The sequence below is a fragment of the Nicotiana sylvestris genome, chromosome 2, assembly GCF_000393655.2.
Source record: "Nicotiana sylvestris chromosome 2, ASM39365v2, whole genome shotgun sequence".
Classification (NCBI taxonomy): Eukaryota; Viridiplantae; Streptophyta; class Magnoliopsida; order Solanales; family Solanaceae; genus Nicotiana; species Nicotiana sylvestris.
Genome location: NC_091058.1, coordinates 95,771,525 through 95,788,511, shown reverse-complemented (window position 1 = coordinate 95,788,511; position 16,987 = coordinate 95,771,525). Strand labels below are relative to the sequence as shown.

Genomic DNA, 16,987 nt, shown 5'->3' with positions numbered 1-16,987 from the left:
GAGCAACCCCTCTTGTCTGAATCAAGAAGAAGAATAAGTGACTTAATTAAAATGATTTGGGAGATTCTGGGTCACCTAACGGATTGGGGGATAATTTTTAAAAGTTTGTTGATGGTAAAGGTAAATTTGACCGGATAGTATAACGGTGGGGAAAATTTGACCGAATAATATAATGGAGGATAGATGTAGACAATATTCGAAATTAGAGGAGGAAATTTAGACCTTTTTTCTAAAAATTATCCTTACCATAGAATATTTAGAAAATAAGCAAATCAACATGCCTCTTTTTCCTTCTTTGCACATAAACCTGTAATAAGAAGGCACGTCAGTTTTTAAACTAATAAGTAAGGGTTGCTCAATTGATAAAAGTAATTTCACCCACAACAATTATATTTTGCTCAATTGATAAAAGTAATTTCACCCACGACTATTAGATTTTGGATGAGTCACGAGATTTTGGATGAGTCACGCTGAAGGGGAAAGAGCGAAAACACTATACATACTCCTTAATTGTATATGCCTGGACTTGTGTATGCCTGGGCGGCTAGACTCTGACTGAGGTTCTATAGAGAGAGAATAAAAGAATTGAGGAGAGTAAAAGAGATTAAACTTTAAAGAGCAGCGGCAATTCCCTCGTTATGTCTCCTACATTTGCACTTAAACAATGAAATTATAAACACACCTCACAACTGTCTGCTATTCGCTCTATAATAGAAGAGTAATAGAAGAAGAAATACAAAGAAAAAACCCACTTCTTTGAGATTGTGCTTGTTAATTGAACAAATTCTTAGTGTTTGAGATTCTCTGGGTCTGAGGAAATGGATGCGGATGAGATTGAGGAAGAGGAGTTTGGGTTCTCAAGAAACTATTTCCTTGCTAAAGAAGTGGGCTCTTCTCGGAAAAAATCAGCTCGTAAGCTCTCCGAAATCGATCTTGTGGACGAAGAGGTCTCTGTGTGCTTTCTAATTTCTCATCTGTTTATATTATTGGTTGCTACATCTTTACCATTCCTCCCAATCAGGGGTTGCAAATTTGATGTAGAATACTTCTTTTTTAAAATTGTTTAATTTTATATATGGCTCGAACTGATCTTACTTAAATTGTTTAAAATTTGTTTACTGCAAGGCTGTCCTCGTGCAACTCCTGTGTGGCATATAGGTCACGGGTTTGAACCGTGAAAGCAACCCTGATACTTGCCTTAGGTAGGCTGTCCTTTCTTTTATAGTATTTTGTATAGTTTACTTCCGGTCACAATGAGAAGAAATGGAGAAAAAAGTATTCCTTCATTTTTTTTCCGATATCTTAGCTAGAACAAAAGAGATTGGATGGCTCGTATAAGTGAATTGTTATTATTTTATTTTTTTGGTAATTAAAATTTTTATTAATCACCAAGGATAAACTTTACAAAGCCATAGTTAGTTAACTCACTAACTATCTAAAGACAAGAAAACAAGAAAGACTATCCATACCTCTATATGTACACTTAGAGAAATTTAGAACATTTAAGTCTGAAAATAGCTCCTAGTTCTAACAGATGATCTAGCACAACACATGAAGGCTATCTCTTTTGCAATGGCACTCCAATCTTTGCTCGTTTGCTCAAATATCCCATGATTCCTTTCCATCCAAATAGCTTGCGCTGGTTCAGTATATAACAATTTGAAGACCTGGGCAATTGTTGATTTCCCCTTGGCATTCTCAATAATTCAGTGTTGATATTGATTCCATGTGTTTGGAAATAGTGCATGCTTCTTTCCCCATAGCAGAACCTTGTCCCCATAGCTTCCTTGAGATTCTACATTGAACAAAGAGGTGTTCATTTGCCTCATTGTGTTCTTGACATAGGCTACACTTTAGTTTCACATTGAGTCCCCATTTTGCTAATCTATCAACAGTAAGTAGCCTTCCATGCAAGTGAAGCCACATGGTAAATCTTGCTCTAGGTCTAGCTTCGTTGGAGAACATTAGCCATTTCCATGGTATTCTTGGGAGATCACCTAGAAGCTGCAAGTAAGTCTGTTTAATCAAGTTTTTCCCTGGAGCAGAATGGTACATTTGCAGCATGATATCTCTTGCATCAAAAATCTTCCGAATCATCCAACATGCACTTTGTGGCACCTTCATATTAGCAAATTGATGTCCCTTAATGTAGTAACTATGAATCCATCGAATCCATAACCTGTTAGTTTTATGTGCTAAGTCCCAATAGGTTTTTACTACTGCTGCCTTGTTCCAAATCCGTAGATTCATAAGGTTAAGTCCACCTGCTGATTTAGGAGAACAATCCTTTTCCCAGGCAATCAAAGCCTTCTTATTTATAGTATTGACACCTGACCACACATAGCTGCGACAATATGCATCAATTATGTTCAATACCTTGGCAGGGATCATGAAAAGCTGAGACCAATATGCTTGGATACCAAAGATGACTGATTTAACTAGTTGGATCCTTCTAGCATAGGATAATTTCCTAGCAGTCCATGAGGAGATTCTTTTGACAATCTTCTGGATAAGAGGCTGCCATTGTGCAATGGTCAGCTTCTTAGTTGACAAAGGTACACCTAAGTATTTGAAAGGTAGGTCCCATAGACATATCCCAACAGCTGCAAGTTCTATCCCTTTCTGCATGTATCACTCCTCCACAATACAATGAACTTTTGCCTAGGTTAGCTTGTAAGCCTGAGGCAGAGAAGAAATGCTGAAAACACTGATGAAGGTGGTGTACAGACCCTACATCTTCATGGGCAAAGAGTAATAGATCATCTGCAAAGGACAAATGTGTAATCCCCATCTTTGCACCCTTTGGATGAAATCTGAAAGTCTTTTCATTCTTCAAGCTGTTCAATTGCCTACTAAGATAAAACAGGAAAGGGGACATGGGATCCCCTTGTCTCAAGCCCCTTGCAGCATCGAAAGGTTCAGTTGGTTCACCATTAACCAAGATAGAGTAGTTCACTCTTTTAAGGCATTCCATATTCCAAGCAATGAATTTTCTGGGGAAAGCCAATTCTTCCAATACCTGCTCCAGATAGCGCCATTCAACTGTGTCATAAGCTTTTTGAAGGTCAATTTTGATCGTACACCTAGGAGACACATGCTTCCTATTGTAGGCCTGGACTAGTTCATGAGCCAATATGATGTTATCACCTATTCTCTTCCCTGGTATGAAGCCTGCCTGTGCTTCATAGATAATATCAGGCATCACTTTTTGTAATCTTGATGCTAAAACTTTTATAATTTTATATAGGACAGTGCAGCAGGCTATTGGGCCTATATTCTTTTACTGAGAGGGGATTCTCAGATTTAGGTATCAATGTGAGGGCAGTACAGTTAAGTGCTCTGTATAGCTTCCCTGTTGTGAAGAAAGCTAAAATAGCCTGGTTTATCTCTTCCTTGATTATGTGCCATGTCTTCTTGAAAAAGACTGCATTGTACCCATCAACTCCAGGTGCCTTGTCATCTCCAATCGAGCATAAGCTGTCATAAATTTTAGTAGTTGTAACGTCCTTGCACAATGCCAATTGTTGTTCATGAGTCAACTTTGGTCCTTGCTGCATGATCAGCCTGTTGATAGCAGTGTTGTAAATAGCGAGCGCTACAGCGCTAAAAGCATGTAGCGACGTGAGGCGAGACAGTGTCGCCATTTCTGGGTTGTTGCGATGCGAATAAGAAAAGCGAGCGCCTCTGCGTGTGTAGCGAGAGGGCATGCGAGGCGTCGCTATTTGAAAATAACGGAAGAAAAGGCAACGATTTTTACTAAAACACAAAAATTAGGGCTTGGGTTTCACTTCTTACGAGCAGCGACCACTTCTTCTCCTTCAGCGACAAAATTAGGGCTTGGGTTTCACATCTTCTTCTTCTTCCATCATCAGCCATAGCGACCACTTCAGGTATGTTACTTTCTTTTCTTTTCTTCTTCTTCTACTTTCTTCTTCTTCTATTTCAGTTCTGGTCGACCACCATTGTTGTCTTCTTCTTTTTTCTTTTTCTTCTTCTTTCTTCTTTCTTCTTTCTTCTTTCTTCTTTCTTCAGTGATCGCTGTTTTTCTTCTCTTTCAGCTTTGTTTTTCTTCTTTCTTTCTTTTTTTGCTCTGATTCTCGACCAGAGCTTTATTTTATTTTTGGGTTCTGTTTTTGGACATCGAGCAGAGGCAGTAGCTCTGTTGTTTCTTTCTTCTTCTTTCTTTCTTTGCTCTGTATCTGTTGTTTGCTCTGATTTGTAGCTCTATTTTTTCAATTATAGAAGAATAGATGTTGCTTGTTTTAGAGTTTAGAATATTAGACTTTTGTTAATGAATACTTTCTTCTTCTTTCTTTCTTTGATTCTTTCTTTCTTTGCTATGTTCTTTCTTTGCTCTGTATCTGTTGTTTGCTCTGACTTGTAGCTCTATTCTTTCAATTATAGAAGAATAGATGTTGCTTGTTTTAGAGTTTAGAATATTAGACTTTTGTTAATGAATCTACTATGAGTCTATAACTATCTATTGAGTCTTTAATTTTTGAATGATATATTTATTAATATATTATTGTTATTGATTTTTTAGTTATATGTATATAATATTTTATGTTTTTGTATAAATTGTCGCTTCACATCAAAAAGGCGAGCGCTTCGCTGCGCGCATCTCGCCTCAGTGAAGCGGGCCTTCGTCGCTATTTGTCGCTGCACGCTATCCAAAACACTGGTTGATGGCTGGTAGCTCCTTGGCTGATGTTCCCATTAGGCTTCTATAAAAGGTGATAATTTCATCACTAATAGCCTTTGGGTCATTGATCTTATTTCCTGTAAGTGTGTTGAGCTCTACTATTTGTTTCTCGACTGTTCTCTCCTTGATTACTATTGTGAAATACTTGGTGTTAGCGTCACCCAATTTGATCCATCTAATTCTAGATTTCTGTCTCATCACACTTTCCTCTATTGAGGACCATTTTTCCAAGTCTTGAGCTGTCTCTTTTTCTTCTATCATCAGTGCATCTGTATACTGTTGGGCTAGTTGTTCTTCTATACTTCTCAGTTGTTGTTTGGTAACCTCAACCTTCTGTGTGATGTAGCTAAACTCCTCTTTATTGAGCTTCTTGCAAGGTTTCAAGGCCTTCAGCTTCATCCATATATTCTTCATAGGATTGTTATCTAATTGTTTCTGCCACACCTCCTTCACAAATGACTCAAACTGGCTATGTTCAGTCCAAATGTTGAAGAATCTGAAGGGAGTCTCGGGTGATTTGGTTATAGATTTCAAGTGAAGTAATATTTGAGAATGATCTGAAATAAATGGAACATCATATTCCACTTTAATGTGGCCCCAGCATAGCATCCAATCTCCATTACCCAAGGCTCTATCACTTCTACTACACACTCTATCACGACCCTGTTGTTTATTAGACCTGGTATAGTACTGACCACTCCAATGCGGCTCATTTAGGCCTAAGTTGAGTATACAATCTTCAAAGTCTTTGGTCTCAGAAGCACTGATGGGGTTTCCTCCTACTCTATCTATGGAGTAGAGTACATCATTAAAGTCTCCACTCACCAACCAAGGGAGGTTGATCGAAGGCCCAAATGTGTTTAGTGCAGCCCATAAGGATAGTTTTTGCTCTACAGTGTTAAAGCCATAAATGATTGTCACCAGTTGCTCAATTGCAGTAATTTTGTCTGGAAACTTTATAGTGAATCAGTTGGGCTGTAACTAGTAACAACTAACAAGTTCACAAAGAACCTTTGCTCATCCCACATTAACCATATTCTACCATTAGGTGCCTCTTGATAGTTATTATAGAATCCCTTACCAGGGGCTATGCTGTTAAGAATCTTCTGAGCATTATGTTGCTTAAGTCTTGTCTCCGCTAATCCTGCTAAGTAGATTTTGGCATTTTTGAGGTAATTCCTGAGCTCCTTTTGTTTGTACCTCTTTTTAGTGCCTCTCACATTCCATATGCACCAGGTCATTGAGAGGTACTTGCCCCCCCCCTCCCCCTCTTATCTGGAGGCATAGTTTTATCACTTCTCTGCAACTCTGCACCGAGTATCTCAAAAGAATTTCTAAGTGGTGTAGTCCAGTGGAGGACTTTGGGGTATTGTAGCCTTTCCTTTACTCTTTGCAGCTTCTGCCATTTGATCCTTTTGATCCTCTTTAATTGTTTGGGCATTTACATCTTTAAGGATAGCAGGATCGGAGTATGCACCTTTGTTTGCACATCATTGCCTTGTATGTCTTGATCTTGCTTATGTTGCATCTACCCATTACCTTCGATAGATTTGTCCCTTGGATTCTTAGTTCCCCATACTTGTTCCACTCTTTTTGGGCCTCTCTTTTGTCTCTGAACTTCTGGATGTTGCTGGCCAGGTTGTGGTTGGACTTTACGTGAGTGACCTACTTGGAGGCATTGGTCACAAAATGCAGGTTTCCAATCATAAGTGACGCTCTGCTGAAAAACCTCCCCTGTTGGTTCCTCACGGCAACTTCTTCAGAGAGTGCCTTAGTTGCATTCACCTCTATCAACATCCTAGCAAATGAAATTCGAGATTGTTTTGAGGTGCATTCATCTGCAAAAATTGGTGTACCAATGAGACTTGCAATTCTACTCAGAGAATCACTACTCCAGCATCGCATAGGAAGGTTTGGAAACTTGACCCATAAAGGATGTTTGTGAGGAATTCCTTTTTAAAATCAAAGTTTTGTGTCCAAACCTTCAGAATCAAAGGTCTGTTGCTGATAGTGTAGGGACCTGCGTAAAAGATTTCCTTCATGTCCTCTACACTTTGAAATTTTACCACATAGTAGCCCCCCTCATGCAGAAACAGATCCGGGACAGCTACATTTGCCCAAGTTTTCCTTATATATCGACTCATCACATCGAAACCAGGTACCTCTCCTATTACATAAATATAAGCGCACTTTTCCTTTTCTGCTTCCTTATCTACTTCAGATTTAACTAGTTGAGTCATGGGTTGACCATTCACTATCTGTGGTGGAATGTAGGAGAGAGACATACCATTAGTTGCCCATCTGTTTTTAGAAAATAGGCTTGTCCATGCTACCTTCACTGGGGCATTCTCTGTAGGATTTGTGCTTTTGCTTTCCAGATCCATGGCCTTCTCGTTTAAGTTCTTCAAAATTGGTCGCTTCAGAGTTGAATCCTCCTTCAGTATCTCCACTGGTAAACTCACTCCCCCTGGGGTTACTGTTCCATTGGATTTCTCCATTAGGGTTATAGTACTCAAGCCCAATCCCTTTGGTGTTGTTGCTGGATTTTCCTTTAGGTCTAATTGTGTGTTGATTTCACTAGCTAGCAGATCTATTGAAGCTCGTCCAATGCTTGCATGGTTAGGATTGTTCTCCTCTGTACAGTGTTGTGAAGAGCGTGAAGCGAGAAAAAGCGACAACCCCCATTTTGCTTAAAGCGAGAAGCGAGAACCGAAGCACTCGCTTTTGTGAAGTGAAGCGGAATTTTAAAAAAAAATTAAAATTCTCTGTATAGAGGAAGGGCAGTAATTCTCTGTTAAAAACTAGGCAGAGAAAGAAGAACCCAAATTGGCATCAATTCTGAGAAAGAACCGAAGGTAAAAAAAAATTGCCATTATTTCGCTACTATTTGGACATTTAAACAGTGAAAGAAGATGAAGAAGAAGAAGGAGGAGGAGGAGGAAAATCAGAACATACCTGTTGCTGTTGAAGAAGAAGAAGTCGACCAGTGTCTCTGCTTTAAAACCCTAGTCGCTTTATTCGTTTAATGAAAGACCAGACATCTCGTTTTTAATAAAATAGGGTTGGGTCTGTTTTAAAACACAGAAGCGGTCGCTTCCTTCGCATCGCATCGCTTTCCCGCTTCTCGCTTTTTAGTGGGAAGTGGTCGCTTTTCTACACCTGAGTCGCTTCACCCTGCTGAAGCGTGCACCTTCTCGCTCCGCTTCGCTTCTCGCTTAAAGTGAGGAAGCGGGCGCTTTTTTAAACACTACCTCTGGACTTTGAGCGCTTGCTTTGGATGTCTCTGGCGGCATCCTTGCACCAATTGCACTCCCAAACGAAACAATTGGTACTGATTTTGGTCGTCCCCTTCCTCTGCCTCATCCAGGCCCCATGGTATTCACAGTGGCGTAGGTTAACTACCGTGCGCTGGGAGCATGGTGAGAGAGAGAAAGGAAGTTTTCACCTGTTTGTTTTTGTTTAATGTAATTTGAGAAAATTTTGTCCCATTTGTCCTATCCACTTTATTTTTATCAATTCCATTTTAGCTAGAAGTACAATAGCAGTGACATTTTATTTATCTTCTCTATAGCACATAATTTTCAAGATAACAAATTTAAATAGTTATATGTTCAGTTTAGGGAAACTGAGAAACTCCAAATCCAACAAACAATTCTTAAGATTGAAAACATACTAGTCCCATTAGGATTGTTTGTTTTCAAATATTTGTAAGGATTTGAATTATAAAAACTTCAATACATAAGAGATTTAACATTTGAATGGAGCTACTTATAAACAACAATTCCACTGAGAAAAATTGAAACCGAATTATTTGTGAAATGAAATGCGCAAGAGATAATGTAAAACCTTTTGCATCTGCATGGAGCCTTAGGAAATTCGGAGATTAAACCCAATGTTCAAAAACAAGATCAAAATGAGGATAAATCGAGGTTGAAGGTAAAAGGAACCATTCCTAACCCATATTCACATAATTATACAACTTTTGTCAGTTGACCATGTTGCAGCTTTTTATCTTTTGATACAAAGAAAACTAGAAATAAACACAGCCAGACTAATTAGTAATTTTTCATGTTAATTTTTTGATAAGGAAAGATATTATTGATGACAAATCATTACACGTTAAGTTACCACTCACAATTCTCTGTTTTCCCGGTCCGTGAGGTAGCTTCAGTTAAACTATAAAAAGAAAAATATAGTATTTGATTAGTCAAGTGCTTTTTTTTTGATGAATAAAGGTTGTTTGCTTATAGAAGCCCAGTAGGCCAGTGCCAAGACAGTTGGGGCACAATACAAGGACCTTGCTGGGTATGAACCCTTTAAATCTGTAACGATTCCAAAAACTCCAGTATTACTTCAATTACATATATTCTTAAAAATGAAACATTCTCAAAATATCTTATGTTCCTCTTGAGCCAAGTGTTCCATATTATGCATAAAAGGAATGGTCATCCAGGTCTTCTTCTTTTCCTTGCTCACTCTGCATATGCCAAACTCTTGCTGGCATAACCCATTGGATCCCGAAAGATTAAGAAACATGCACCATATTTGCCATACATAATTGCAGTGTAGCAGCAAGTGGTTAACTGTTTCACCCTCTTTCTTACATAAATAACACTAGCCACAAAGTTAATACCTCTGCTCTGCTAGTTTTCTTTCGTAAGACATGCCTCATGTGCTGCCACCAACCGAAACAAGCTACTTTGGTTGGTGCTTTTTGTCTTCCACACCATTTTCCATGGCCAGTCATTATTGTGAGAAGCCATGTTTTTTACAAGTAACTGATAACTCGAGCTGACAGAAAAGCTGACATCCCTGCTGCCTTTTCTCTCAAACAATCATTCTGGGAATCTATCGGTGAAACATTCTGAGTCATTTGCAGAAATCTGTTTATGCTTTCAATCTCCCAACCGTTGAAATTTCTTCTAAACTGAAAGATCCAAGTACTGCCATCCCAACAGTCTTTTACTTAAATCAGGAAAAGAATCATCTAATGTATCTTCCACAAGCCACTTGTCTTTCCATCTCCGACACTTAATCTGGTGTATGCTTGGAATTCCTCCCACAGATTATTGATATGTTTCCACATTGCAGTGCCATGGGGAGAGATACTACGTGAGCTGTTCCCCATAATTCTGGAACCCATCTTTAGCCTTGCTGACCTCCTTGCAGTGCTCTTTCTTTATGTCATTTCATCTCCATAGCCATCTGTAAAGCAAACTTTTATTATGGAGCCTGATGTTCCTAACACCCAAACCACCTCCCTCCTTGCAAATTGTAACTTTTTCATACTTTATCAAATGAAACTTACCTGGAATCTACCTTCCCATAAAACATTGCATCTGATCCTATTTAAATGCCCTTCCACCTTGGCTGACATAGGTACCAATAGCATTAAATCAGTCGGAATTGCATCAAGTATACTATTAATCAACGTCAATCTTTTATGGAAGGAAGTTGTTGCAGCAAAACATGGAAAACTAAACCACTGGTGCACTAAACAAAGCAGAACCCCATATGGAGTTGGACCATGGAAACATATAAGCAAGCTCTGGGAAGAATTCCTCCAAGAAGTCTCATTCAAGGTTACAAATGGTCTGAAAGTTAAATTCTGGAAGGATAGGTGGCTAGGGAACTTCATTCTGAAAGATTTATACCCATCACTCTTCCTTATAGCATGTAACGCTGACTCCACAGTCGCACAGAACAGAGAAGGTAATAGTGGAATCCCCTCTTCAGAAGGAACATGCATGCTTGCGAACTAGAGAGTCTTTTTGACTTAATGAGTAAACTGGAAGGTTTTAGCATGAACTCACAAGCTACAGATACATTAAGCTGGGGTCCCAATGCAAAGGAATATACAGTAAAGCTGGGGTATAAAGTGCTAGTTGCTCATAACGGAATTTTAGATTCCTGGCCTTGGAAACTAATTTGGCGAACAAAGCTCCCTCCAAAAGTGATGTGCTTCAGCTGGATGGCACTAAAGAATGCTTGTCTGACTCAGGACAACCTCTGTAGGAGAAGCTTCCAGCTTGTTAACAGATGCTACCTATGTCAAGGAAGCTTAGAATCAGTCAATCATCTACTATTAACTGTGCTGTAGCTGCAGATATGTGGCATATGTTTCTAGCTCTTTTTAATCTCAAATGGGTGATGCCACAGAATATTAGAGATGCGGTCGAGAGCTGGAGCCTTTGGAGAGTTGATAGGGCCATCAGGGACACCTGGAGGATGATACCAGCTTGCATTTTTTGGTGCCTATGGACTGAAAGAACCCTCAGATGTTTTGATGGAGTCTCAACTCCAATTCACTTGCTGAAGGCCAAATGTCTACTTAGTCTTTTTTGTTGGGCCAAACAGTCCTGTGTAAATAGTTCTACTGTGTTTTTAGATTTTTTGAGCTCCCTTACTCTTGACTAGCCTCTTTGAGGTATATTTTCTTGTTATTGGCTAGCTCCAAGATCCCATCATAACATCTTGTAATGGAGCTAGCATATTTATTTTTGTAATCATTGCATCAGCTTGATGCCTTTCAATGAAGCAACTTACTTTATCAAAGATAATCAACGTCAATCTTTCACCAAAGGAAAGAAAGATATTCTCTTTTCCTTGAACATTATTTCTTCTCGCATTTTTCATTTACTCCTTTCCATATGCTGTTATCTCTATATTTTTGCTCCAAGAGGTAGTCCCACACAAGAAGTGGGAAAACTTCCCAGCTTGCAAGCCGAAGTGTCTGCTAGTGACTGAGCATGCTGGTCAGCATGTACCGAAAATAAACTGCTCTTCCTCAGGTTTATATGGATTCCAAATAGTTCAAAAGCAATAATAATCCCCTTCAAATGTAAAATTTTCTCCTTATCTGCATCACACAAAATTCAAATGTCACCAGCATACAAGAGGGAGCCAGTTAAGTGATGGCAGATAAGGGAGCGGTTAAGTGATTGCTATAGTTACCACTTACCAGTAATTTCCACCCCTCTTAACCAGTTAAGTGACACTGCTTTAGATATCATTCTACTGAGACTTTCCATCACCATAATAAAAAGGTATGGTGACCAAGAATCACCTTGTCTCAATCCTCTATGGGGAGAAAAAACCAACGGGGAATCCATTGATTAAAATAAAAAAAAATGACAGTTGGCACGCAAAATTTCGTCCATTCCTTTCACCTATCACCAAAACCCATCTTCCTCATCATAGTAAAGAGAAAATTTAGAAGTAACTCAAAGTGGATCCAATAAAAAGGAACTGTGGACATTAAACGCTCTCTTTCAACGGATAAGCATAAATTCATCTTAACAGCTCTGAATACACAAGTATTTGCTGTGAACCACCTTTTGGATTTATCAGCAAGCAAAAGAGGTTCAACAAAATTTATGATTTTTGTAATTATGGAGAAAATAAGAGCTGACTTTTCATTTGATGCATTCCAAGAAGTGCATAAAGGTATATTTTGAGATGAACTACTTCATGATGCGAGCCGTGATCATTCACGTAATAAAACTATCAAGGAAATCCATACTTGACCATTGAACAGAGGCAAGAAAGATAATATCAACAAAGGGCCAGTGGACAATACCCTCGAAGATGAGGGGTAATATGCATTTTCCAAATTACACTTGTTGTACATGGTTGTGTCCCTTATACATGTTTTAATCTTTCCTGACCACTGCATAATGGATAAAGTTCCAGTTATAACTCTTCTTACTGAGAGTCCACAATGATGATTGTTGCATGCAGGAATTAAGAGAGGTGGCAGCTAATATTGAGCCCAAACATGAGAAAGAAGTAAATGATTTGATCAATAGCTACAAAAGTTTGTATTCAGAATGGCTTTTTGTGCTAAGGTCAGTGTCCTGATGTATAGGTTTACTCCACAATATGCTTTTTCGACAAGTTTTTTTATTTTCCTTGTATTCATTTGCTATCCAATGTAAACCTGGAAGGCTTTTCTTTCCAATTCTTTGTTACTCTGATAGGTGTGGTTTTGCACTTTTGATGTATGGCTTTGGATCAAAGAAAGCTTTGATTGAAGATTCTGCGACAAGATCTTTAACTGAGTATTCTGTTGTTGTTGTCAATGGGTATCTCCAGTCTATAAATCTTAAACAGGTATTCACCCTATTGTTTTCTTGTTTAAAAGTGCTGCTTGCTTGGTACCCTTGTTTTAGAAAATAATTTTGGTGTAGAAAGTCTCAAAGCCAGGATCTTCCACTTTGCAAATTTTCTGAAAAACAAAGTTATAGGCCCGTGTTTTTGGGTTAGACAGATTACTATAAGAACACTGATCATGACAGGAGCTTTTGCCTATGGAGCTATGTTGTTTGGTTGCAACTTTCTCCTTTAGTGCAGCACATGCTCACTGACATGGATTTTTATGTTAGCAGTGACAATTTTTTAAGTTTAGTTGTTATCTGGTACATACCAAGGCAGTGCCACTGGATTTAATGAGAGGGCAATAACTGAAGATTTCACATTTGCTGGTCCAATATGATGGTTATGCCCAAACTTCATAGTCTCAAAATTTACTTGGTGTTGTGGAGGCTATCAATACTTAAAACACATATTTTTGACACAGTTCATTTGATTCCTGGTGCTTGGGACTTGATATAACAATAGTAATTACCTTTTTAAATTTATTATACTTCCTTAATATCAACAATTATTGCAGTTATGAGCACCCCCTCTTTTATGATATTATATGATAAGATCCGCATGAGATGCACAATACACGGGTTGCTAGCACAAAATCATTCTAGTAATACTAAGAGATCTGCTATCGTTGATGTTTTATTGCAGGTGGTGATAACACTAGCTGAGCTCCTTTGGGATCAATTAAAATTGCGAAAAAAGACAACCTCTGGAAATCCGTCTAAAAGCCAACAACCATTTAACCCCAAATCCATGGACGACCTTCTTGCTTTTCTAGACAAGCCAGATATAGGAGATGAGTGTTTTGTTTGCATCATTGCTCATAACATTGATGGTCCTGAGTTGCGTGATTCTGACAGCCAACAATGTCTTGCTAGTATCGCTGCTTGTTCTCATGTCCATATGGTTGCTTCCATTGACCATGTCAATGTTCCTCTTTGTAAGTGTTTTCTGCATGCGTGTGTGAGCATGTATATGATTGGACGTGTGCATAATAGAGGATGTCTAGAGGTGTAAGGGAGTGTTTTGTGAAGTCCTTTTCCGTAGTTTGCATGTATTAGTGCCTTTTACTAATTTTACCTGGTTTAAGAATTACTAGGTATTACTGCCTTTTGCTAATTGCTGCTCGACCATGCAAATATAGCACCTTAACTATACCATCTGATGTTGAAATGTCAACTCCTTGTCATTCCCTAGTATCTCTCTTAACACCTGGTATTAGAACTCCTGTATTTATTATGTGCATGTCACATAGAAAAAGGTCTGACATTTACTATGTTGGCTATGTCATATATACCAGTGTGGGATAAGAAGATGGTTCATACACAGTTTAACTGGTATTGGTGCCATGTTCCTACTTTCGCTCCATGCAAGGTTGAAGCAATGTTTTTTGCTTTCATTCTCGCTCATGGGGCCACTGCTCAAAGTGTGAAGACAGCTTCAATTGTCTTACAGAGTCTGACACCAAATGCTCAAAATGTTTTTAAAGTTCTTGCGGAGCATCAATTGGCCCATTCTGATGAAGAAGGCAAGTTCTTTCATACGTTCGTTCCCCCCATTTTTATTTCCATTTCCATGTTTGTTGAATGCAATAGATCTATCATTCATTTAAATTGGACATTGTTCTTCTCAGGGATGCCAATCAATAATTTGTACACTACATGCCAAGAACGGTTCCTGGTGAGTAGTCAAGTTACTTTGAATTCACATCTGACAGAATTTAAGGACCATGAGTTGATCAAAACCAAAAGGAATTCGGATGGTCAAGATTGCTTGTGTATTCCTCTTACAAATGAAGCCCTTCAGAAACTTATCGCGGAGATCATTTGATAGAGTTTCTACCCAAGAAGAGAAATTATTAAGTGGCAAGTTTAAAGCAGATGCATGTTTATGTATGGGAAAAAATTTATGTGCAGAAAAGTGCATCTATTCACTGCTTGTGCGTAAGAAGTACTAGCCTGGTTCTCCGCTGGCTGTCACATTGGCATGTTAGGATATCTGTCAAGTATGGAAAATCTATCAAGCATCTCTAAGAGGGAGCAAGGTACAACGTTCACCTGGTTTCAGTTGTATATGGTGGGTGGTTTATTAGATCCTCTTGTATTGTTGTAATGGTAGTAATTTCTGTTGATCATCTTCTTATTCGGAGATTCAGCTTTTGCAAAAATGCCAATTACTTTGTCTGCTTATGAACATACTTGAGCACCGTTCAATGTCATGTAGACTCTTGCTTCTTTAATTATCTAGAAGTTATAATCTGAACTAGTTATAATGTATTAATGATCATCTAGCTGATGTATAGCTCTGAATCTGTTCATGATGTTAAAAAGATACAACTTGCCAGGTTTTGCGTAGAGCCTGCAGATAGGTGGATTCAGAGCTAGTTGCATGCACAAATATGCTATTTGAGGAAATACAATATAACTGGAGACTAAGTCCAACAAGAACTTATAAAGAAGTCCGTCAAGCACTAAACAATTAAGAGTTGACCCCTTTGCAACGCAGCTGCGCTTTCTTGGGCAGCTTGAGCTCCCACTGCGATACAGAAAAAGAGAGACGAGAGGATGGATATGCCCTTCGTGTACGGATGATTGATACCTCTACTCTCTTTTGCAATTCATTTTCGTCCTCTCCTTTTAACTGCTATCATTTCTCCTCTCTCTCCGACTCCCACACTTCTTTCTTTTTCACTGTAGGTGACCGTTTGACTAGAGGATTACACCTACTAATACAAAGTGGATTGGTTGTTGGGAAGTCTGGTCTGGAATATGTGCATTTTTATAGTCGGGGTTTAGAGATTGATTACACATGGCGGGATTGGATAAGGCCCCATATGTGAGTGTTAGTGACCGTTTGGTTTACCTACAATTCAAAGCTGAGTCGCGCGACACTTCAAAATACAGACACACACAATGGCCATGGGGGGAGGAAGATAAACTCAATAATGGTTAGTGGTTACGCGAGTCCCTCGTCGTCACCCCCAACTCCACAATCCCCACTGCCGGTGAGTGTAGGACCTGCACATCTCCCCTACTATTTCTCTTCATCTCCTTCTCCTTCCCCACCATTCTCACCACCCCCCTCCCCTCAAACAGACATCCTCCACCCGACGTCTCCTGCAGCGCCATTTTCTCTGGATCACCAACTCCAACCACATCACCAACTCCAACCACATCATCAACTCCACTCCACATGCTCCTGCCTTTTAGACTTGTAAGCAAGCTCCTTTCCCTTATTACTGTACTCTGCTTTTCATTTCTTTCACCTATGGATGGTGTTTTCCCATGTATCTTACTAGTGGTGGCAAAATGGTTAAAAGAAAACACTTAATCATCCATATTATTCACTAAAAAATGGGTTGGATAATGAACTTTTAGAAACGGGTCAAATATGGATAAGAACCATATTATCTATTTAGAAAATGGATAACTAATTGGTTTTAACTTTTATATTTGTAAGGCCTCAAATTGGGGGTTCTTAAGTTTGGAAAACTAGAAATTCTTTCAAAAGTGATCATATTGAAGAAGCCATGGATAATATGGTTACCCATATGGTTACCCATATTATCCGCCGGTTAACCCGTTTTTTATCCGTATTAAATATGGGTCAAGTCGGATAATTTATCCGTTTTTTCATTACCCGTTTTGACTTGTCTCATGTCTGACCCGACCCGCCCCGCCCGTTTTGCCACCAACGCTAGAATTGCTACTCTTGTCTTTTTATTTTATTTTTTATATTTTGTTTTGTCTGCACCCCTTGAACTATGGGGAATATGCAGGCTGAAATGGTTCCTTGAGAGATGTTGCACTTCTTTTACAACCAGAAAGAGGTGTCACCGGGTCACACATTTTCAAAACTGCCGCAAGACAATGGCTGTATGAGAGAAAAAGCAAAACCTGACAGCTTGCAGGAGACAGTGCTCAAATGACTTTATAGGAACCATGATCCTCAGTAAATGTATTTCACGAAAAATTCCCTGATATTGAACAAGTATTTTGGAATATAAGGGAAAATGTAGTATTTCTTTCGCTTCATATAAATCCCATTCTTATCATCTCAAATTTAGACACCAACTATAGCTTCTGATTTAGGTATAAGGAAAGAACGAGGTACAAGGCATGTGTAAGAAAGATG

The 16,987-nt window shown here is 38.9% G+C and overlaps 1 protein-coding gene across 1 annotated transcript; it reads left to right on the top strand.

The window, feature by feature from the left end:
• The first annotated feature begins 489 nt into the window (after window positions 1-489).
• On the top strand, window positions 490-15,118 carry LOC104247544 (origin of replication complex subunit 2-like). Its single transcript, XM_009803592.2, has 6 exons — window positions 490-947; window positions 12,443-12,549; window positions 12,682-12,814; window positions 13,502-13,793; window positions 14,154-14,381; window positions 14,487-15,118. Exons 1-6 carry the CDS (start codon window positions 819-821, stop codon window positions 14,681-14,683), a joined length of 1,086 nt encoding a protein of 361 aa, XP_009801894.1. The 5' UTR covers window positions 490-818; the 3' UTR covers window positions 14,684-15,118.
• The last annotated feature ends 1,869 nt before the right edge of the window (window positions 15,119-16,987 follow it).